The sequence below is a fragment of the Pseudophryne corroboree genome, chromosome 2, assembly GCF_028390025.1.
Source record: "Pseudophryne corroboree isolate aPseCor3 chromosome 2, aPseCor3.hap2, whole genome shotgun sequence".
NCBI classification, from domain to species: domain Eukaryota; kingdom Metazoa; phylum Chordata; class Amphibia; order Anura; family Myobatrachidae; genus Pseudophryne; species Pseudophryne corroboree.
Window position 1 is genome coordinate 115815526 of NC_086445.1, and position 23105 is coordinate 115838630.

General features: G+C 45.0%; 1 protein-coding gene across 1 annotated transcript in view; it reads left to right on the plus strand.

Moving 5' to 3' along the window:
- XPO4 (exportin 4) overlaps positions 1-23105 on the plus strand; it is a 238563-nt gene that overhangs the window by 75496 nt on the left and 139962 nt on the right. The window contains exons 3-4 of the mRNA XM_063951629.1: positions 4572-4713; positions 15168-15306. Coding sequence (XP_063807699.1) covers positions 4572-4713; positions 15168-15306 — 281 coding nt within the window. The remainder of the gene's footprint in view (positions 1-4571; positions 4714-15167; positions 15307-23105) is intronic.

The window sequence follows — 23105 nt, forward strand, 5'->3', positions numbered from 1 at the left end:
AGCATGTGATTAATAAAGCATTGGAAAAAACTGCAAACAGATCAAGATCTGAACTCTTTACCAAACAGATACAAAAGAAATCTGACAACTTCACTCCCTTTATCACCACATTCAGTAAACAGGAACCACTAATCAGGAAATCCATCAATCAACATTGGAATATTTTGTTGATGGACCCAATACTAAGAGAGATCCTTCCACCAAAGCCTGATATTGTGTTCCGAAAAACCAGCAATCTTAAAGACATCCTGGCACCTAGTCATCTACAAAGCAAAATCAAACCTGGAAATAACACCTTCATTAAGTGTAAAGGTTGCTTCAAATGTGGTAAATGTAACATTTGCAAATACCTCCACCCAGTAAGGAAAAAATTCAGCAACCACAATAACACAAAAGAATACAGCATCAAAGACTACCTTAACTGCAATTCAACAATGGTAATTTATCTGCTTGAATGCACATGTGGACTTAAATATGTCGGTAAAACAAAAAGGGTCCTAAAACTAAGAATCCAAGAGCATATTCGGAACATTAAAAACAAGATAGACAACCATACAGTGCCTAAACATTTCATTGAAAAACACCAATCGAACCCAGAAAATATCTCTTTTAAAGCAATCGAACTCGTCAAAACAGGCGAAAGAGGTGGTGATATATTGAACAAACTCTCAAAAAGAGAAATGTTCTGGATTCCCGAACTTAAGACTTTATCACCACTCGGACTTAATGAAGCCTTCGAGATTGCACCCTTCCTTTAACTGCTTGTCTACATTCACCTCTTTTTTCACACAATCCCTAAGTTTCACAAATTTTGGGTTCAGCTTATCCAGCACTTTTTTATAGTAACTATATTACCTCCCAAATTAATTATCAATAGTCAATATTTACTATTCTTTTCAGTAAATCACCAACCCTTTGTTTGATGTGGATAATAATCAAGACTATCCTCAAAGAAGAACAATTCACATGCATCCAAAATGGAATAAGACTATGCACTTCACCAAAGGAAACCACTGAATTATTATAATGGTGCTACTTATAACACTCATATTGGGTCACATCCTAATCAGCTTATATCCGGTCTATTATGATCATTTTTAATTTTTTAATTGCACTCAAAAAATACACGCAAATTATGTCTTTTATATATATATATATATATATATATATATATATATATATATATAATTTTTTTTTTTTTTTTATATATGTATTTTTATGTATATATAATATTCATTATTTATTATTATTTTTTTCACATTAGAATTTAGGATATATATAATTTTATTACGGCGGTGCGATTCACTGATAATCTGTCACGCTAATCCCATCGGTTATATCAAGATTTGGGACATAATTTGCAATTTAGAAGTGCACTCTACACAGCTATTATCCTCCAATTTCTAATACGGAGGTTCATTCACATAAATTGGTTCACTACTCTCTCTCCCATAATTACTTCCGTGACTTAGCGGAAGTCAAGTTATTCACTTGCGGATCACACACTAATTATTTGCCACGGACGATCTATGACCATCTAATTAAATGGACCATACACATCTCGTAATTTCCCTCTATTGCCTAGCAATCTATAATCAAAAGAATTCACGTTTATTCTCTATCAACTCCCGTTTTTTAGCGGAAGTCTCTACTCCTGTTTGCGTTCCACACTTACACTTCCGTGTTTACACCGGAAGTCACGTGACCGCCACACCAAACGAATCACCTCCTAACATATCACCCTTAATATGTTCCAGCACAACTCTCTAGTCTCATATCCCCCTTCTTAACTACCATACTTATTCACCATCACGGCATGTTATCAGTATTGACTATGTTAACATTATTACGCCGACCGGAAGTCATTTACGGATATGACGCATGCGTTCCACATGCGTTCCATATCATTTTCCGGACTTTTTTCTGCAATCTAGTCACTTCTCCACCTCGTTCTTCCATCTAATTCTCTTATTTCGGTATTCCTACTACAATACACATTATTGTCACCTTTGAGTGCAAATTAAAAATTTATTTTAAAGGTTAAATTTAACGCTTAAGCTACATGACATCACAGGAAGTGATGTCATCATAAATTGCCCTAGGAGGTTATAAAGAAAGCATGCCTGGTCTGTTTGTCTATTCCCTTGATGAAGTCCTGCTGATGACGGACGAAACGCGTTGGTACCACCTGCTGACATTTCCTTCACTGGACAGATAAGCCATTTATCATCTTGAATTCTGTACGCATGCATTCCAGTTATTTATGGACAGATAAGCTTGATATAATCTTTTATCCTGTACGCATGTTTTACAGCCATTTCATGTTTTTATGTATTTTTATGTACTTTTATGTCATTTTTGTGTATTAAATACTTTATCTTTTATATATACACTGCCTAGGCTATATATTGACTGCATACTTGGGAATATGCTATTTCCCTAATTAAGCCTAAAATTACAGAGCCAGTGTTATATCTTGATATTTTTCAAAAAAACAGTACACACTATGTCCGTTCTTCTTCTTTTTTAACATGTATTAAGCATCAAAAGGAGCATCGCCTGAATCTAGCTTCTCTGGTTTTTCAGATAAGTTTTCTAACTGGTTTTAACATACCCACCGTAGATACCTTCATTATACTCACCTTGTTTTATAAATTTACACTCTTGGGCGCTTATTTTCACCAATTCCTCCAAATCCATATGTGTGCATGCCAAGCACATTTTTCTGTATTATAAGCTGCCACTCATAGTTTGAGAAGTGTTTTTAATGTGTATTTTATATTGATATTTTATCTATACAAAAGGTTATTCTAATTTTAAGGTATAGAAAGCACATAGCTACACCTAAGCGCCGTAGACTCTACTTATATATATATATATATATATATATATATATATATATATATATATATATATATATATATATATATATATATATATATATATATATATATATATATAATATTTTCCTGAAACCGATCTGATCTTTCCTGAACAGCCTGCACCTCGCAGTATATTGCCCATAGTGGCAATGGAGATGATTATGGATGGGATGTTGGTGGACAGGAGTGGATGGAGGAAGACCAAATAACTATCAATATTGATAAATAATTACATGTGAATTTTATTTTTTCCCCAAAAAATAATTTGCCAGTGACATGATATGTATCAGGGTGCAGATTGTTGCCTTATGTAAAATCACCAGTAATAATTAGATGTGTGTAAAAGACCCCATAATATTGGCATTATTTGGATGCTTGCTATGTTAATAGAAAAAATGTATTCTGTGTTCTTGGCTACTTTTGGACTTCAATAATCTACAGTGTTCTCCAATCGGTATTACTATGAGATCTACAAAAATCAATGCAGTACAGTAACAATGTATACAGTGAAGCGATATAATGGTAGTAGGGGAATGGGGAGTTAGGGCTTTTTCACACACTCAGGTTTTGTCCGGACGATAAAAAGACTGACAAAAGTCGTCCGTTATTTTACTGGCTGGCAAAGCCTTTCACACACACACTGGCTTTCTGCTGTGCGCATGTGCATCAGCGAAAGAAGAAAAAAGCTGCTGTGTGTGAAAGCTCCCATTCACACACATTCTAGACTGCCATCAGGGACGGCACAGCCACGACCCGGCAGCCGGGCCTTTTTTAGTGGATATTTCCGGCTGTGACCCGGCGGCCGGGGCCGTGCTGTGTGAAAGGAGCAGTGTGTTTTCATATAGAAAACCGGCTAGTGTGGAACAGCCCTTAGTCTAGCCAAATCTGCTTGGAAATCGGGTTTTTAAGATTCTGGTTACTCGCTTCTCTGAATCCTTGTGAAGAGCAGGATTTATACCAGGCAATGTGTGTAAGCTAATTAATCTCATGCGTTTGGCCAGTAATTATCGTTTCTATCAGAAAGGGAAAGCTGTACTTGTGGAAGTCCCAGGCAGCGATATTGGGGGAATTAGTGGGTGTCATTGGTTACAGTGTGATAGCTCAGGTCTAATTTCTGTACAGTACATGCGCACTCAGTAGCTCCCTGATTTCATTACAGGACTATGGGGGTCAGTCCGACTTGTTTGCCGTTTTTCGCAGTGCAGCGATCAGGTCACTACTGCGCAGGTGCGTCGTGCGGGTATAAAGCGGATCGTTGCTGAGCGATGGATTTAACGAAGAATCCATTCGCACGGCCGATCGCAAGGAGATTGACAGGAAGAAGGCGTTTGTGGGTGCCAACTGACAGTTTTCTGGGAGTGTTTGGAAAAACGCAGGCGTGTCCAAGTGTTTGCAGGGCGGGTGTCTGACATCAATTCCGGCCCCAGACAGGCTGAAGTGATCGCAAGTGCTGAGTAAGTTCAGACCTACTCAGAAACTGCACGAAATGTTTTTGCAGAGCTCGGCTGCACAGGCGTTCGCACACTTGCCAAGCGAAAATACACTCCCCTATAGGCGGCGACTATCTGTTCGCAGCCCTGCAAAAAGTAGATAGCGAGCGATCAACTCGGAATGACCCCCTATGTGCACTGGTTGGCATAAGCTTGATTTTGCGTCATTGCTGGTCTGACATCACCTTTGTCTTCACAGAAACTAGTAAAGTGGATTATGTACTCTTTCAAGCCGCCACGGCGATAATGGAAGCTGTTGTAAGAGAATGGATCCTCCTGGAGAAAAGTAGCATTGAATCACTCCGAACATTCCTTTTAACTTATGTCTTACAGAGGCCGAAGTGAGTACAGATTTGATGGCGACTGCGGATCAATGTCATCTTGTATCAAGGACCATATGTAATAACCTGCGAGGTGCAAGCTGTTCAGGAATTTCTGCGAGTCAACCCTCTTATTTTTAAAGTTGCCGCTTTAAAAACATGTGCAGACATACAGAAATTCCCGGACACCTCGGAGGCTGTTACATATTTCCCCAAGTGTTTGTATTTACAAAGTATTTAATGTTATGTAAATAGTTATATTAAAGGGAATCTCTGCCATCATTGTAGACTCCTTAACCCAGAGTGTGCCGATTTTAAATCACATTATTTTTTTTCCATTGATTTAAATCAAAGGTTTTTTTCCAATGCTGTACATGTGTGGAAAGAATTAGAGGATAGTTTGATGGAATTAGAGCCCAGATGTATCAAGCCTTAGAGAGTGATTAATTGCACGGTGATAAAAGTACCAATCAATCACCTCCTAACTCTCATTTTTCTAACACAGCCTGTTACATGGCAGTTAGGGGCTGATTGGCTGGTACTTAATGTATCACTCTCCAAGGCTTGATAAATGTGGGCCTAAATCTGGACAAATCGAGCATGAAGACATTTCTCATACGTCCTAGAGGATGCTGGGGATGCTTCAAGAACCATGGGGTATAGACGGGATCCGCAGGAGACATGGGCACACTATAAGACTTTGAATGGGCGTGAACTGGCTCCCCCCTCTATGCCCCTACTCCAGACCTCAGTTATAGCAACTGTGCCCAGCAAAACTGGATGCACACTGAGGAGCTCTCCTGAGTTTCTCAGAAAAGACTTTTATTAGGTTTGTTATTTTCAGGAAGACCTGCTGGCTACAGGCTCCCTGCATCGTGGGACTGAGGGGAGAGAAGCAGACCTACTTCTTAAGAGTTCAAGGGCTCTGTTTCTTAGGCTACTGGACACCATTACCTCCAGAGGGTTCGATCACTTGGTACGCCTAGCTGCTTGTTCCCGGAGCCGCGCCGTCACCCCCCTCACAGAGCCAGAAGATTGAAGCCGAGTGAGTATGAGAAGATCAGAAGACTTCAGTGACGGCAGAAGACGGCGTTTGAGGTACCGCGCTGCGCGCCATGCTCCCACACTGATCACGGCACTGCAGGGCGCAGGGGGGGGGGGGGCGCCCAGGGCAGCATGGGGGACCTCAAACAGCACTGGCATAGGATATAATAGTGCCCAGGCACTTGTTAAGGGACCCCCGCCAGTATAAAGATTTTAGCGGGACTGAAGCGCGCCATGCAGTGGGCGGGGCTTAGCCCGCACAGCTCTGACCAGCGCCATTTTTCTCTTCACAGAAGGCTGCAGAGATGCTGGCCCTGACCTCCACACTGCTGTACAAGTAACAGGGTGCAAGGGGTGGGGGGGGTGGGGAGCACTGGTGATTTATTATATATTAAAGCGCTAGCAGGTCTGGGGAGTCTTGTTACTGACTTCAGTACCGGGATAGGCGCTGGGTGTGAACTGACAGGACTCTCTCTGTGTCTCTCTGGCAGGCTTTATTATGGGTCTGTCTCCTATAGCCCCAGTGTGGTTGTGGCTGTCGGTACATGTGTGTGTCGACATGTCTGAGACTGAATGCTCTTCCCAGGAGGAGGCTGGTGTGGGGACAGACAGTTCTGTGAGAGTGACAGTGTCGGCCCCCCCGACGGATGATTGGGTCAATATGTTAAGTGTTTTAAACGCAAATGTGACTAAGTTGGCTAAGAGATTTGATAAATGAGTCTAAGAACCATACATGGAGGAAATCCATGGAAGATGCTTTGTCACAGGCCCAGACCCCTTCGGGGTCACAGAAACGTGCATTTACCCAGATAGCAGATACAGATACCGACACGGACTCTGATTCCAGTGTCGACTATAGTGATGCCAGATTACATCCGAAACTGGCTAAGAGTATTAGGTACATGATTGTGGCGATTAAAGACGTATTACATATCACTGAGGACCCTGCTGTTCCTGATACTAGGGTCTGTATGTTTAAAGGAAAGAAACCTGAGGTGACGTTTCCTCCCTCTCATGAACTAAACGCACTTTTTGAAAAAGCTTGGAAAAATCCTGACAAAAAGATACATGTTCCCAAAAGAATTCCAGTGACATATCCGTTCTGGGGACAGGGAAAGGTGGGAGTCAATCCCCACGGTAGACAAAGCTTTATCCCGTCTATCCAAAAAGGTAGCGCTTCCGTCCCCTGACACGGCAGCCCTAAAGGATCCTGCGGATCGTAAGCAGGAAAATACCCTGAAATCCAATATGTCACTACAGGGTCGCTACTCAGGCCTGCCGTTGCTTCGGCATGGGTGAGTAGCGCTATTGAAAAGTGGGCAGATAACTTGTCCTCTGAGGTATATACCCTAGATAGGGATAGTGTGCTTTTGACTTTGGGTCACATCAAGGATGCTGCAGCATATTTAAAAGAAGCTGTAAGGGATATTGGCCTTTTGGGATCGAGGGCCAATGCCATGGCAGTCTCAGCAAGGAGAGCATTGTGGATTCATCAATGGAATGCTGATGCGGACTCTAAGAAGGCGATGGAGTCTCTACCGTTTAACGGTAAGGTCTTGTTTGGTGACGGCCTCACTGACCTAGTGTCTACGGCTACTGCGGGTAAGTCATCTTTTTTACCTTATGTTCCTGCACAGCAGAAGAAATCGCCTCACTATCAGATGCAGTCCTTTCGGCCCAACAAATTCAAAAAAGGACGTGGGTTCTCCTTCCTTGCTGCGAGGGGGAGAGGAAGGGGAAAAAGGTCACAGGCTGTGGCAAGTTCCCAGGAGCAGAAGTCCTCTCCGGCTTCTACCAAATCCACCGCATGACGCTGGGGCTCCTCTGCAGGAGTCCGCTCCAGTGGTGGCACGTCTCGAACTCTTCAGTCAGGTCTGGGTGCACTCGGACCTGGATCCTTGGATAGTAGACCTAGTAACCCAAGGATACAAGTTAGAGTTTCAAGACGTGCCCCCTCACCGATTTTTCAAATCGGCCTTGCCAGCTTCTCTTCCAGAAAGGGAGATAGTAAGCGCTGCGATACTAAAGTTGTGTCAAAGTCAAGTGATTGTCACGGTACACCCGTCTCAACAGGGGGAAGGCTTTTATTCGAGCCTGTTTGTGGTCCCGAAGCCGGATGGCTTCGGGACCACAAGTTCAAGATGGAGTCTCTACGAGCAGTGACCTCCAGTCTGGAGGAGGGGGATTTTATGGTGTCGGTCGACATAAAAGATGCCTACTTACATGTCCCCATATATCCTCCACATCAGGCTTACCTGAGATTTGCTGTGCAGGATTGTCATTACCAGTTTCAGACGTTGCCGTTTTGTCTGTCCACAGCTCTGAGGATTTTCACCAAAGTAATGGCGGAAATTATGGTTCTCCTGCGAAAGCAGGGAATCACAATTATCCCATACTTGGACGATCTCCTCATAAAGGCGAGGTCCAAGGAGAAATTGTTGAAGAATGTTGATCTTTCACTGACGATTCTGCAACAACACGGTTGGCTCCTAAATTTGCCAAAATCACAGTTGGATCCAACGACACGGCTGTCGTTCCTGGGTATGATTCTGGATACAGAATTGCAGAGAATTTTTCTTCCAGTGGAAAAAGCTCTGGAAATACAGAACATGGTAAAACAGATTCTGAAACCGGCAAGGGTGTCAGTTCTTCACTGCACTCGGTTGCTGGGGAAGATGGTGGAGGCCTACGAGGCCATTCCGTATGTCAGGTTCCATGCCAGGGTGTTTCAGTGGAACCTGCTGGACCAGTGGTCCGGGTCTCACCTGGACATGCATCGGAAAATAATTCTATCTCCCAGGACAAGAATTTCCCTTCTGTGGTGGCTGCACGGTTCTCACCTTCTGGAGGGACGCAGGTTCGGGATTCAGGATTGGATCCTGGTGACCACGGATGTAAGCCTCCGAGGCTGGGGAGCAGTCACACAGGGAAGAAACTTTCAGGGAAAGTGGTCAAGTCAGGAAGCTTGTCTACACACAAACATTCTGGAATTAAGAGCCATCCACAACTGCATACTGCAAGCAGAACATCTTCTTCGAGGTCTGCCGGTCTTGATTCAGTCAGACAACGTGACAGCAGTGGCATACATAAACCGCCAAGGCGGAACAAAGAGCAGAGCGGCGATGGCCGAGGCCAAGAAGATTCTTCGCTGGGCGGAAATACATGCCAGCGCTCTGGCAGCTGTCTTCATTCCAGGAGTGGACAACTGGAAAGCAGACTTCCTCAGCAGACACGATCTCCATCCAGGATAGTGGGGTCTTCATCAAGAGGTCTTTGCAGAAGTGACAAGTTGTTGGGGAGTTCCTCAAGTGGACATGATGGCGTCCCGCCTCAACAAGAAACTTCAGAGATATTGTTCCAGGTCAAGGGACCCTCAGGCGATAGCAGTGGACGTCCTAGTGACACCGTGGGTGTTTCAGTCAGTCTACGAGTTCCCTCCACTTCCACTCATTCCCAAGGTGATAAAAATTATAAGAAGAACAAGGGTTCAGGCGATCCTCATTGTTCCGGATTGGCCAAAACGGGCCTGGAATCCAGATCTTCAGGAGTTGCTCATAGAAGATCCCTGGCCTCTTTCTCTTCGGGAGGACCTGTTACAACAGGGGCCGTGCGTGTATCAGGACTTGCTGCGTTTGACGGCGTGGCGGTTGAACGCCAAATCCTAGCCCGAAAGGGTATTCCCAGTGAAGTAATTCCTACGCTTCTTCAGGCTAGAAAAGAAGTAACGGCAAAGCATTACCACCGTATTTGGAGAAAATATGTGTCTTGGTGTGAATCCGAGAAGGCTCCTATGGAAGAATTTCACCTGGGGCGGTTGCTCCATTTCCTACATGCAGGTGTGGATGCGGGCCTAAAGTTAGGCTCTATTAAAGTACAGATTTCGGCCTTGTCGATCTTTTTTCAAAAAGAATTGGCCTCCCTTCCGGAAGTTCAGACCTTCGTAAAAGGCGTGCTGCACATCCAACCTCCCTTTGTGCCCCCAGTGGCACCATGGGACCTTAATGTGGTGTTGCAATTCTTGCAATCGCATTGGTTTGAACCTTTGTGCAAGGTTGAGTTAAAATTCCTTACTTGGAAAGTGGTCATGTTGTTTGCCTTGGCGGGTGTCTGAGTTGGCGGCTTTGTCTCACAAAAGCCCTTATTTGATTTTCCATGCTGATAGAGCGGAGTTGAGAACTCGTCAGCAATTTCTGCCAAAAGTGGTTTCATCATTTCATGTTAACCAGCCAATTGTGGTGCCAGTGGCTATTGACGCCTTGGCGGAGTCAGTCTCGCGATGTGGTCAGAGCTTTGAAGATCTATGTCGCCAGAACGGCGCAGATTAGGAAAACAAAGGCTCTGTTTGTCCTGTGGGCTCCCAACAAGATTGGGGCTCCTGCTTCTAAGCAGACTATTGCGTGCTGGATTTGTAATACGATTCAGCAGGCTCATTCTACGTCAGGATTGCCGTTACCGAAAGCGTTACAACTTTGCAGAGCTGCTACTCGGGTTCAAACACCTTTGCGAAGTTTTACAAGTTTGATACCCTGGCTGAGGAGGACCTCTTGTTTGGTCAATCGGTGCTGCAGAGTCATCCACACTCTCCCGCCCGGTCTAGAGCTTTTGTATAAACCCCATTGTTCTTGAAGCATCCCCAGCATCCTCTAGGACGTATGAGAAAATAGGATTTTAATACATACCAGTAAATCCTTTTCTCTTAGTCCGTAGAGGATGCTGGGCGCCCGTCCCAGTGCGGGCTGTATCTGCAGTTTGCTTATAGTTACGCTCATGTTGCGTTGAGTTTAGGCACTCTGTGACTGTTGTTGGTCATGCCGTTGCATGCGTTGTTGAATGCCATGTTGTACGGCGTGTTAGTGGTGTGAGCTGGTATGTGTCTCACCTTAGTTTCAAATAATTAAATAAATCCTTTTCCTCGAAATGTCCGTCTCCCTGGGCACAGTTCCTATAACTGGAGTCTGGAGGAGGGGCATAGAGGGAGGAGCCAGTTAACACCCATTCAAAGTCTTATAGTGTGCCCATGTCTCCTGCGGATCCAGTCTATACCCCATGGTTCTTGAAGCATCCCCAGTATCCTCTACGGACTAAGAGAAAAGGATTTACCGGTAGGTATTAAAATCCTATTTTTTGTACCGCTATAATCAATTATTGAGACCTGCACATTTTCTCGCTTACGTGATGAACCCAAGTTACTGTGGTAGTTGTCTAACTGCAGAAGAAAAGTTATAGGCCCTACACACTGGGCGATTTGACTGCAAGATATGAATTCATTAATGAACGAGATCACGTTCATATCGTGCAGTGTGGAGGCAACAGCGATGAACGATGCGCGGCCCCGCGCTCGTTCATCTCTGGTGCCCCGTCGGCTGTGCATGCAGGCCAATATGGACGATCTCGTCCATATTTGCCTGCACGTGTATGGAGCCGTGTGACGGGGGGAGTGAAGAAACTTCACTCCCCCCATCACTGCCCCCCCCCCCCCCCCCCCCCCCCCCAGGTCGTCAGTCTGCCGTATCAGCGGTCGGGCAGCTCGGCGGCGTGTCGCCGTGTCTGTATGGCCTATAAGAAGTTTTTAAGTTTGCCAAAGAAAAATATCCACATTCAAATACTCTTCTACCAACACTAGTCAAGTTCCAAGCAAATGCAACCTCGTTTAATGACCTCATGTTTGACCACTATGTTGCAACAGTGGCACCAATAGATTGGTGGAAAATTCACAGAAACTGTATTGGTTCAGAAACTGTAGCTGGTAATGAACATGTCATGGTAGCAGTAGATCAATTGCTAACAGCTGCAGCATCAGCATTAGTAGACAGAATATTTTCCACATTTGGTCTGGTGCCATCAAAACTGAGAAACCGCTTGGGTACTGACAAAGCTGCAAAACTTGTGTTTCTTCAGATTTACAAATCAGACAATTGGCAACTTTTGTAACTTTTACCATCATTGCGGTTTCTTTCCTCTTGCAGTATGTGTGTAGTTTGCTGCGCCATGGCATGATTCATGGTGTCATTTAAATTAAATATATTAAAGTTACAGTATTTTAAAATGACTTTTTACTTGGTTTATTTGTTTACTTGACATGTTTTTTAATAAAAATCCAATTTAAATTAAAATAACAATTAAAATAAAAAAATCTTATTTAAAAATTAAAAAAAGAAAATAAATAATCATGATTTTTTTCACACCCTGCCTTAACTCCACGTATAATTGAATATGCACGCAAACACTTCAAAACGGACAACATACAAGTTGGTTAAATTTTACGTTTAACCAATTTGTCTGAACAACAGGTTTTGTTAGTTTTCCAGTGTTTGGGAGCAAATGGTTGATTGTCATTTGCTCTCATCCATTACCAGATTTTCATTCCAACCAGCCAGATCTGGCATATTATCTGCCAGATAATTGAATAGTGTGTACCCATCTTAAGTCTGGTAGTGCTGCAGACATGGGTATTTGTTCTCCAACGTGAAAAATGAAACGTCTGCAGCGATAAGCTCAGCTGGGGTCTGAGTGTATTGAGCGATTTATACATGCTTATTAGAAAGTTGTTTCTCCTTGTGCAGGATGTAGTACTTCTAATTTATGAAAAGTAGTTCCCTATTCAAAATATGTGCAATATATATTTGGACTGCTTACCCATACCTAAGGGTTCGAGAAAGTGGGAGTTTGCACTGATTGATCAGCCTGAATTCGCTGACATTGCAGCTTGATTGGGCCTGTGGGTGTGTTGCAAATATCTGTAGGTATCTACTCTTAGTAATGGCATCCTTGTACAGAGAACACCATGGCCCTCATTCCGAGTTGTTCGCTCGGTAAAAATCTTCGCATCGCAGCGATTTTCCGCTTAATGCGCATGCGCAATGTCCGCACTGCGACTGCGCCAAGTAAATTTGCTATGTAGTTAGGAATTTTACTCACGGCTTTTTCATCGTTCTGGCGATCGTAATGTGATTGACAGGAAATGGGTGTTACTGGGCGGAAACAGGCCGTTTTATGGGCGTGTGGGAAAAAACGCTACCGTTTCCGGAAAAAACACAGGAGTGGCCGGAGAAACGGAGGAGTGTCTGGGCGAACGCTGGGTGTGTTTGTGACGTCAAACCAGGAACGACAAGCATTGAACTGATCGCAGATGCCGAGTAAGTCTCGAGCTACTCAGAAACTGCTACGAGGTGTGTCATCGCAATATTGCGAATACATCGTTCGCAATTTTAAGATGCTAAGATTCACTCCCAGTAGGCGGCGGCTTAGCATGAGCAAATCTGCTAAAATCCGCTTGCGAGCGAACAACTCGGAATGAGGGCCCATATCTGATCACAAGTAGGGGGAGCTATAATCAAATAATCTCTAGGGGAGTTTCTGGAGTTGGCTGCAGTGCAAATCCGGATGTCAGCACAGTTCTGCTCTATTGCTACTTCATTCACAGTAGTTCTCCTTAAAGATTAGATACACCACATCCTGCCTTGTTTTGGAAGGATGCTGTGCCAGATTCACTAAGCGGTGGCTTTTGCCTCGAAACTTAAAGTGGCACTAATATTACTTGGGGATGCGGTTACAGATGGCAGTTGGGATCCCGGTGGTCAGGATGACCGACGCTGGAATCTCGACCACTGACAATGCTGACAGTCGGAATCCCAGACAACAGGGGCTATTCCCATCCGTGGGAATATCCTAGCCGGCAGCATGGCGAGCGCAGTGAGCCCGCAAGGGGATTCGTTGTGCTCGCCCTCCTGCTGCATTCTAGCGGTGGGGATCCCGGGATCGGTATGCTGACTGCCGGGATCCTGGCTGCCAGCATGCCGTACCCAACGCATTACTTGCAAAGTGCAGCACGTTATAGTATTAAATATTACTGCCGCTTATATTTTTTAGGTCAAACTCACAGCAAAGCGGCATCTTACAAACCCCTCTGTAGGCCTGTTTATCAGCATTGTGTTATGGTTCAGATTTATGCAATACACAACTAACAATCATATACTAGCTGTCATTATCCATGTTCCAGAGAGAGAACCCTAATTCCTGGCAAATTGAATTTTTAAGTGTCTTGTTAACAGGTGGGTCCCACTGAGCACCATGAGCAGGCGTCACACTACATGGAGGATACAAAGGTCACTGTATTCCCCACAGTGCCGATGTCCATGGCTGGATGTGCTCCATGATGTCACAGAATGACAACTGCTTGCTTTAATCTGCACAGGAGATCTTTCACGCCTTCTACAGAGCAGAGAAATTGCCCATGGCAACCCATCCGCTTCAAAGTAGCATTTATCAAGTGCATTCTATACACTTGACAAATGTTTGGTTGCAATGGGCAACTTCTCCACTCTTTATTAGGCTTGATGCTTCTCGCCCTTTATTACTTGGATCTAGGGAGGCCAATCCCGGGATTAGGTATTGAAAAAACGCTCAATCCCAGGATACAGTTGGGATCAGTGTAGGGAGCAGGGAGAGTGGATGTGGAGGGCAGTGAGGAAGGGTGGAGGGAACAGCAAGGATTGGTTGGTGTAGGGAGGATGTAGGGATCAGTGCGGGAGGGTGAGTATATGGAGCAGGGAGGGGGAGGATGGTGTAGAGTGCAAGGAGGAATGGGGCGGGGGGATGAAGGAACTCAATAGTGTGCTGCGTACTTACTATTAGGTGGGCAGCCATGGACACACTGGCATTTTAAATGTAGCGCGCTGGCTGCCAGCCAGTCAGAACTGGCAGTCCACCAGCCAATCAGGCGCCACTACTTCGACCGCTTCCCTTATAGGCTGCCGGTCCACTAGCTCTGATTGGCTGGCGGCCGGCGCTACATTTGAAATGCCGCTGGCACGGTCAGTGTGTCCATGACTGCCCGCCTAAGATTTAAATACCCCGCTGCTGCCCGGCCCGCACAGCCGGGCAGTGCTGTGCTATAGTGCTTAACTGCGCTTGCGCAATCTAATCCCGTGAATCACGGGATGGGAGGCTCCAATCCCGGGATTCAAATCCCTGCATTTTTTGGGCTAGGATCCCGCTGATCCTGGGATTGGCCTTCCTACTTGGAAGTGACAGAACTTGTGTGAACTTGCCGTGTTATGACAACACGGCCAATGATGTGATGGCCAATATAATTCCCTTGATGCAGTTTTCACAGCGTCCACATAACTTTGCATTCATTAGTAATTATGGAGTCCTGCTGAACAGCAACTGTGGAACTACACATCCCAGCATGCCCTACCACAGTTTTAGTGTTAGGGAATGCTAATGCTGGGATGTATAGTTCACACCAGCTGGGGGTCCACAGGTTGAATACCCCTGATACAGTCCCTGTGTTTGTGCAGTATCTAAATTGTGCGCTCCCTGCCATGACCAGTCGGGAGGCACAAGGTGCTGTCAGACAGACATTGGGAGAATACGTGCAATGTAATAATGTCTCTAGTGTTTCTTTTCCTCTTTTTATATTTGTGCAGCCTTCAGAAATACGTGCGGGAACAGATCCTCTTGGCGGTAGCGGTCATAGTGAAGCGAGGATCTTTAGACAAATCAATTGACTGCAAGAGCATTTTCCACGAAGTCAACCAGTTAATCAGCAGCGGCAACCCCACAGTAGTAAGTACCGGCTATCATTTCAGAGACTTCAAACCTGCTGTTTAATCTTCCCAAGGGGGTGTTGAGTCATTTAGATGCAGCCATTTAGTATCAGATGTGTAACACTGTCCTCTTGTCTTATGTTGCAGTGGTAACGCTGATGAATTGTATTTTTTTTTTTTTTTTTGTAAAATACAGAGGTTAAAAAATAAATGAATATGCATCTAAATATTAACTTGCATATGTTCTGCATCCATTCATGGAAACAGGTTGTGTCACCTGTACACAAGCTGCGGAAATCCGCAAAGCCTGACACTTTGAAATCTGGATTTAGAAACTCTCCTCTCTCGTCTTTTGTCTGTGGGGATGTTTATGCTGAGGTTACCCTGTTATGAGTGGAAGCATTTCTCTAGGCCGTGCTTAAATCCATCTGTCCATATAACTAAATCTACATGTGATAGACTGTGGTTCTTGTTTCCACTCATTGGAATGTTTCCACAACCAGCCATTGGGTGTTGATGGTTTACTCATATGGCTTTTGCAACAGCCGTAATATTCCAGGGTTATGCCATGTATTGGTTTGGGGGTGGACGGTGTATGTGGCTGTCTCCTGGCTGCAGCATGTTTAAGGTCCAAGCTTTATAATTACAGAGAGAGGTTATCGAACAGGTAGGTTATGTGATGTATGGAGTGTAAGCTGATGGGAGCACTTAATATCTGCAGCTCTTGGAGGTTGTAATTTCCGTACATGTGGATTAAATTTGTTTTGTTTTTAAACTTCATGGATCATTTAGGAGTGAATGCATCTACCACCTACACATAGTGAGCTTATCAAACATTGGACCTGATTCAGTAAGGATGGCAAATTCTGAAATCCTTTTGATCGCATGCTGGGAATCGCCCTGCTGCACGCCTGCACCACTTTGCTAATCCCTGCATTGGTTTTTCATATACTGCAGAAATCAACTGAAATTACTTGTTTTCAATAATGCCACCTTTGTATAGCTCAAACTGCCCTCTTCAGCTAATGATGTCCATACACTTGTGAGATAATCTGTGCTAACCTTCGATTTCGACCGCATCTGTGAGAGAAATCGAAGGATTGTATGCACATTTTAGGTACCTTTCGACGCAATGTGCGGGCACGCCGGTCGAATCTCACGTCTCAAGATAGTATGTGCTGCACTTAATATTTATCGAATCGCAGTGTGATCGCATGTGTTTTTAAAAACACATGCTATATATCGCACTGTGATGGGCACCCGCCGGGAGCGGATGGAGGCCGGTGCGATGCCCCACGATGTTGCGTCGCGGGACATCGCACAAGTGTATGGGCACCATAAATATACACCTAAAGATTTATCTGTCCAATCTGTCTGGTGGGAACAAAAATCTGGTAATGTATGGGAGCAAATGACAACCAACAATGGAGCACAGATTGGAGTAGAGCGAGACATCAGGGAGACTGGATATGAGGAGGTTACAGTAGACCAATCTGGAGATGACCAGTGATTGGATGAGGGTCTTGTTAGCATCCTAGGTGAAAGATAGGATCTGATCCGGGAGATATTTTTGAGATGGAAATGAAAGGACTGCGACAGGTACTGGTTTGTGTGGTTTAAAGGAGGGTGAGAAGTCAAGGATGACCCCAAAACAGTGAACTTGGGGGCTAGAGGAGATGGTTGTGTTGTCACTAGAGATTGAAATTGTGGGAAGTGAGGTTATGCGAAGGGTGAGAAGATAATCCGCTCCGTCGTAGACATGTTTAGTATAAGGAAGCGTTTGGACACCCATGATGAGATCGCAGAGAGACAGTTGGAGATGCTACTGAGAAGAGAGGGGGATTGGTCAGGGGAGGAAAGGTTCACCAGAGTATCATCAGTGTAAAGATATTTTTTAAATTACTGGGTGCAACTATCAATGGTCAACAGATAGCCGCTACAAGTGACATCACAAGTCGTATAGGTTCAGTGATCGCGCTTAGCCCCAAAAAAAGTGAGTCCCAGGGACCCCTCACTTTTAAAAATTGGGGTCCTACCGGTCTTTTTCTAGGTCCCATCGGAATGAAGGTTCTTATTACTCTTAATCTTGTTTGGACACTACAAAAGTGTTGCAAGGTGGGGGGGATGGGGTGACAATGCTGCGGGGCTGTGAAGCATGCAGGACACCCTGCACCAGAGGTATAAGTAGACATTTTGGTGCCCTTAGGCAGAAAGTGAATTGGTGTTCCTCCTCCCAGACTGTAAAGTATAGGAAATGCGCGCCGCAAAATTTTAGGGCATGGCTTCATGGGGAAGGGGCGTGACCACATAATAGCGCCAATTCACATTACACCACACAGTAGTGCCGCTTATACACATTGCACCAGGTAGAACCTCCTATGCACACTGCGCCAGGTAGAACCTCCTATACACACTGCGCCAGATAGAGCATGTTAAACATATTACGCCAGATAGAGCACGTTAAACACTTTGCTCCAGGTAGAGGACTTATACAAATTGCGTCAGGTAGAACATGTTATACACATTGCACCAGTCAGAGCACGTTATACACATTGAGCCAGGTAGAGCACGTTATACACATTGAGCCAGGTAGAGCACGTTATACACATTGAGCCAGGTAGAGCACGTTATACACATTGAGCCAGGTAGAGCACGTTATACACAATGCGCCAGGTAGAGCACGTTATTATACACATTGCACCAGTTAGAGCACGTTATTATACACATTGAGCCAGGTAGAGCACGTTGTACACATTGCGCCAGGTAGAGCACGTTACACACAATGCGCAGGGTAGAGCACGTTACACACATTGCACCAGGTGGAGCACATATAAACATTGCACCAGGTAGAGCGCATTATACACAATGCGCCAGGTAGAGCACGTTATACACAATGCACCCGGTAGAGCACGTTATACACAATGCACCAGGTACAGCACTGAGGCACACTGCGCCAGGTACAGCACTGAGGCACACTGCGCCAGGTACAGCACTGAGGCACACTGCGCCAGGTACAGCACTGAGGCACACTGCGCCAGGTACAGCACTGAGGCACACTGCACCAGGTACAGCACTGAGGCACACTGCACCAGGTACAGCACTGATGCACACTGCAGTAACCACTTATGACCTCCGGGCCGACTTTGAATCTTTTATGTAATCGCAAGTGGAGTGAATAACTATTCTGATTAGGTACTATCGGAGCCAGTAATTAAATGTGGACAAAGAAGGTTAGGCTTAGGATGGTGTTTAATGAATGGGGGGTCGGATAGTAATGGCATATAGGAAAGGGACCTAAGAGACACTGTGGTAAACAATATAATTTAGTGATATAGAGGTAGTAATAGGGACTTAATAAAATTAAAAACTATTATAATTACCAGTTTTTCTTTTTCTTTTTTAATATATGCTCAATGTATGAGATATAACATTAGTATGGATAGATGAAATAGAACAACAGTGATCCCATATGTTTTGAATGAAGAATTTCATGGTGACTAGGCGGTAGGCTAATGGTAAGAGAACCGGTTTAGCATCAGTAAGTTCCAGGGTTCGAGTCTTGATTAGTATGACATATTGGTTTATGATTTTATTCTAATGATTCTATTTCAGTTTATTTATTTTATTGCAGCAAATATATGCATATATTGTTATATAGTATTCTTCAATATCTTGTATTGATCCTTATTCTATTTTGCCCTATTTAGAGGAAATCAATTCCATTGATTTATTTAATTGAGCCTATTTTCATATAGAAACTGTTTATAGACAATAATGTGGCGCTGTATAATAATAGTTGATTATTTGAGTACTAACCAGAAGGATTAAGAATGCTAAAGGTTAAAATAAAGATGGAAAAAACGTGCACAGCCATTAGGCAAGTGATTAAGGCATTGGTTTAGAAGAGACAGAGTCTAGGGTTCGAATCACCTCTTTTTCAATCCTAGACATTTTGTGTATTTGAATGGATAAATGAAAAAGATGTGTAGGCGATATCTCTCCTTGACAGACAGACAGTAGTATTTTAGTTATTTTAAGCTAAATATATGTCTATTTTTTATATATAAGTAATCGTGTAAGTAAGAAGAAAATGTTGAGATATATAAGCTATCTTGATGAACATGCAGTGCTATGTAGCAGATATGTAATTGGAATGATTGAGTACACCTATGATAATCCTATGGACGAATAGGAAATAAAGGGTAATTAGGATGATCAGGGATATAAGGCAACTCGGATACAAGGCTCATTGCTCTCTGAGGAAGCACCCAGGTGCGAAACGCGTTAGTGGTAATCTGCTGATCATTCTACAAGTGACCATTCCACACCGGGAACCGCTGCTAATGCTGGGCGCTAAGGACGGCTGACGCGATTGTACATCTGACCGCTGGCTGAGATTCCCTTCATTAAGGACGTGGCCAGCCAGCCGACGGCATAAGCGGGCAGCTAAGTGTCCGTATACAAGTGGCTCCAGCATAGCTCGGTAGCACCAGGCACAGTGGCTAAGCACAGGTGAGCTGGGAGCTAAGGACAATAGGCGGGACTCCACACATTTGAACCGGCGGCGGGTCTCCCTCAGTGGAGATGCGGGCAGCCAGCTGACGGCAGGAGTCTCCTGTGCATACGTCCGTATACAAGCGACTCCAGTTCACTATACCCTGGGGCATTCAGATACAACTGATAAAGAACGGGTGAGAGGTTGTCATCAATTACTGCTGTGCTTAGTGGAAATATACATCAGTATTGTCCGGATAAATTAAACTGGGACGGTAGTCTGTTTTTACATGCTAATTGAGCAAACATTGGAATCATAAAACATTGTTTCTGAATATCCACGTGTGGTTTCGTTCAAGAGACTGTGTTACAACTAATAGAACAGTACTATAGAGCTGACTGACAGCACTTCATTTAATCTATTTTCTCTAACGTCCTAAGTGGATGCTGGGGACTCCGTAAGGACCATGGGGGATAGCGGCTCCGCAGGAGACTGGGCACAAAAGTAAAGCTTTAGAACTACCTCGTGTGCACTGGCTCCTCCCCCTATGACCCTCCTCCAAGCCTCAGTTAAGATTTTGTGCCCGAACGAGAAGGGTGCACACTAGGTGGCTCTCCTGAGCTGCTTAGTGAAAAGTTTAGTTTTAGGTTTTTTATTTTCAGTGAGACCTGCTGGCAACAGGCTCACTGCATCGAGGGACTAAGGGGAGAAGAAGCAAACTCACCTGCGTGCAGAGTGGATTGGGCTTCTTAGGCTACTGGACATTAGCTCCAGAGGGACGATCACAGGCCCAGCCATGGATGGGTCCCAGAGCCGCGCCGCCGGCCCCCTTACAGAGCCAGAAGACAGAGGTCCGGAAAATCGGCGGCAGAAGACGTCCTGTCTTCAACAAGGTAGCGCACAGCACTGCAGCTGTGCGCCATTGCTCTCAGCACACTTCACACTCCGGTCACTGAGGGTGCAGGGCGCTGGGGGGGGGCGCCCTGAGACGTAATAAAAACACCTTGGATGGCAAAAAATGCATCACATATAGCTCCTGGGCTATATGGATGCATTTAACCCCTGCCAGAATACATAGAAAAACGGGAGATAAGGCCGCCGATAAGGGGGCGGAGCCTATCTCCTCAGCACACTGGCGCCATTTTCCCTCACAGCTCCGTTGGAGGGAAGCTCCCTGGCTCTCCCCTGCAGTCACTACACTACAGAAAGGGTTAAAAAAAGAGAGGGGGGGCACTAATTACGCGCAGTATTAAAGATACAGCAGCTATAAGGGGAAAAACACTTTTATAAGGTTATCCCTGTATATATATAGCGCTCTGGTGTGTGCTGGCAAACTCTCCCTCTGTCTCCCCAAAGGGCTAGTGGGGTCCTGTCCTCTATCAGAGCATTCCCTGTGTGTGTGCTGTATGTCGGTACGTTTGTGTCGACATGTATGAGGAGAAAAATGATGTGGAGACGGAGCAGATTGCCTGTAATAGTGATGTCACCCCCTAGGGGGTCGACACCTGAGTGGATGAACTGTTGGAAGGAATTACGTGACAGTGTCAACTCTGTATAAAAGACAGTGGTTGACATGAGACAGCCGGCTACTCAGCTTGTGCCTGTCCAGACGTCTCATAGGCCGTCAGGGGCTCTAAAGCGCCCGTTACCTCAGATGGCAGATATAGACGCCGACACGGATACTGACTCCAGTGTCGACGGTGAAGAGACAAATGTGACTTCCAGTAGGGCCACACGTTACATGATGGAGGCAATGAAAAATGTTTTACACATTTCTGATAATACGAGTACCACCAAAAAGGGGTATTATCTTCGGTGAGGAAAAACTACCTGTAGTTTTCCTGAATCTGAGAAATTAAATGAGGTGTGTGATGATGCGTGGGTTTCCCCCGATAACAACTGATAATTTCTAAAATGTTATTGGCATTTTATCCTTTCCCGCCAGAGGTTAGGGTGCGTTGGGAAACACCCCCTAGGGTGGATAAAGCGCTCACGCGCTTGTAAGGGCTCTACCCTCTCCTGAGATGGCCGCCCTTAAGGATCCTGCTGATAGAAAGCAGGAGGGTATCCTAAAATGTATTTACACACATACTGGTGTTATACTGCGACCAGCAATCGCCTCAGCCTGGATGTGCAGTGCTGGGTTGGCGTGGTCGGATTCCCTGACTGAAAATATTGATACCCTAGATAGGGACAGTATATTTTTGCCTATAGAGCATTTAAAAGATGCATTTCTATATATGCGTGATGCACAGCGGAATATTTGCCGACTGGCATCAAGTCTAAGTGCGTTGTCCATTTCTACCAGTAGAGGGTTATGGACACGACAGTGGTCAGGTGATGCGGATTTCAAACGGCATTTGGAAGCAACATGAGAAGACGCCGTATTATCAGGCGCAGTCTTTTCGTGGACAAGCGGGCAAAAGGTTCCTCATTTCTGCCCCGTGACAGAGGGAGAGGAAAAAGGCTGCAGAAATCAGCCAGTTCCCAGGAACAGAAACCCTCTCCCGCCTCTGCCAAGCCCTCAGTATGACGCTGGGGCTTTACAAGCAGAATCAGGCACGGTGGGGGGCCCGTCTCAATGAATTTCAGCGCGCAGTGGGCTCACTCGCAAGTAGACCCCTGGATCCTTCAGGTGATATCTCAGGGGTACAAATTGGAATTCGAGACGTCTCCCCCTCGCCGTTTCCTAAAGTCTGCTTTACCGATGTCTCCTTCTGACAGGGAGGCAGTTTTGGAAGCCATTCACAAGCTGTATTCCCAGCAGGTGATAATCAAGGTACCCCTCCTGCAACAGGGAACGGGGTATTATTCCACACTGTTGTGGTACCGAAGCCGGACGGCTCGGTGAGACCGATTCTAAATCTAAAATCTTTGAACACTTACATACAGAGGTTCAAATTCAAGATTGAGTCACTCAGAGCAGTGTTTGCGAACCTGGAAGAAGGGGACTACATGATGTCTCGGGACATCGAGGATGCTTACCTTCATGTCCAAATTTACCCTTCTCACCAAGGGTACCTCAGGTTTATGGTACAGAACTGTCACTATCAGTTCAGACGCTGCCGTATGGATGGTCCACGGCACCCCGGGTCTTTACCAAGGTAATGGCCGAAATGATGATATTCCTTCGAAGGAAGGGAATTTTAGTTATCCCTTACTTGGACAATTCCCTGATAAGGGTAAGATCCAGGGAACAGTTGGAGGTCGGTGTAGCACTATCTCAGGTAGTGTTGCGGCAGCACGATTGGATTCTCAATATTCCAAAATCGCAGCTGGTTCCGACGACTCGTCTTCTGTTCCTAGGGATGATGCTGGACACA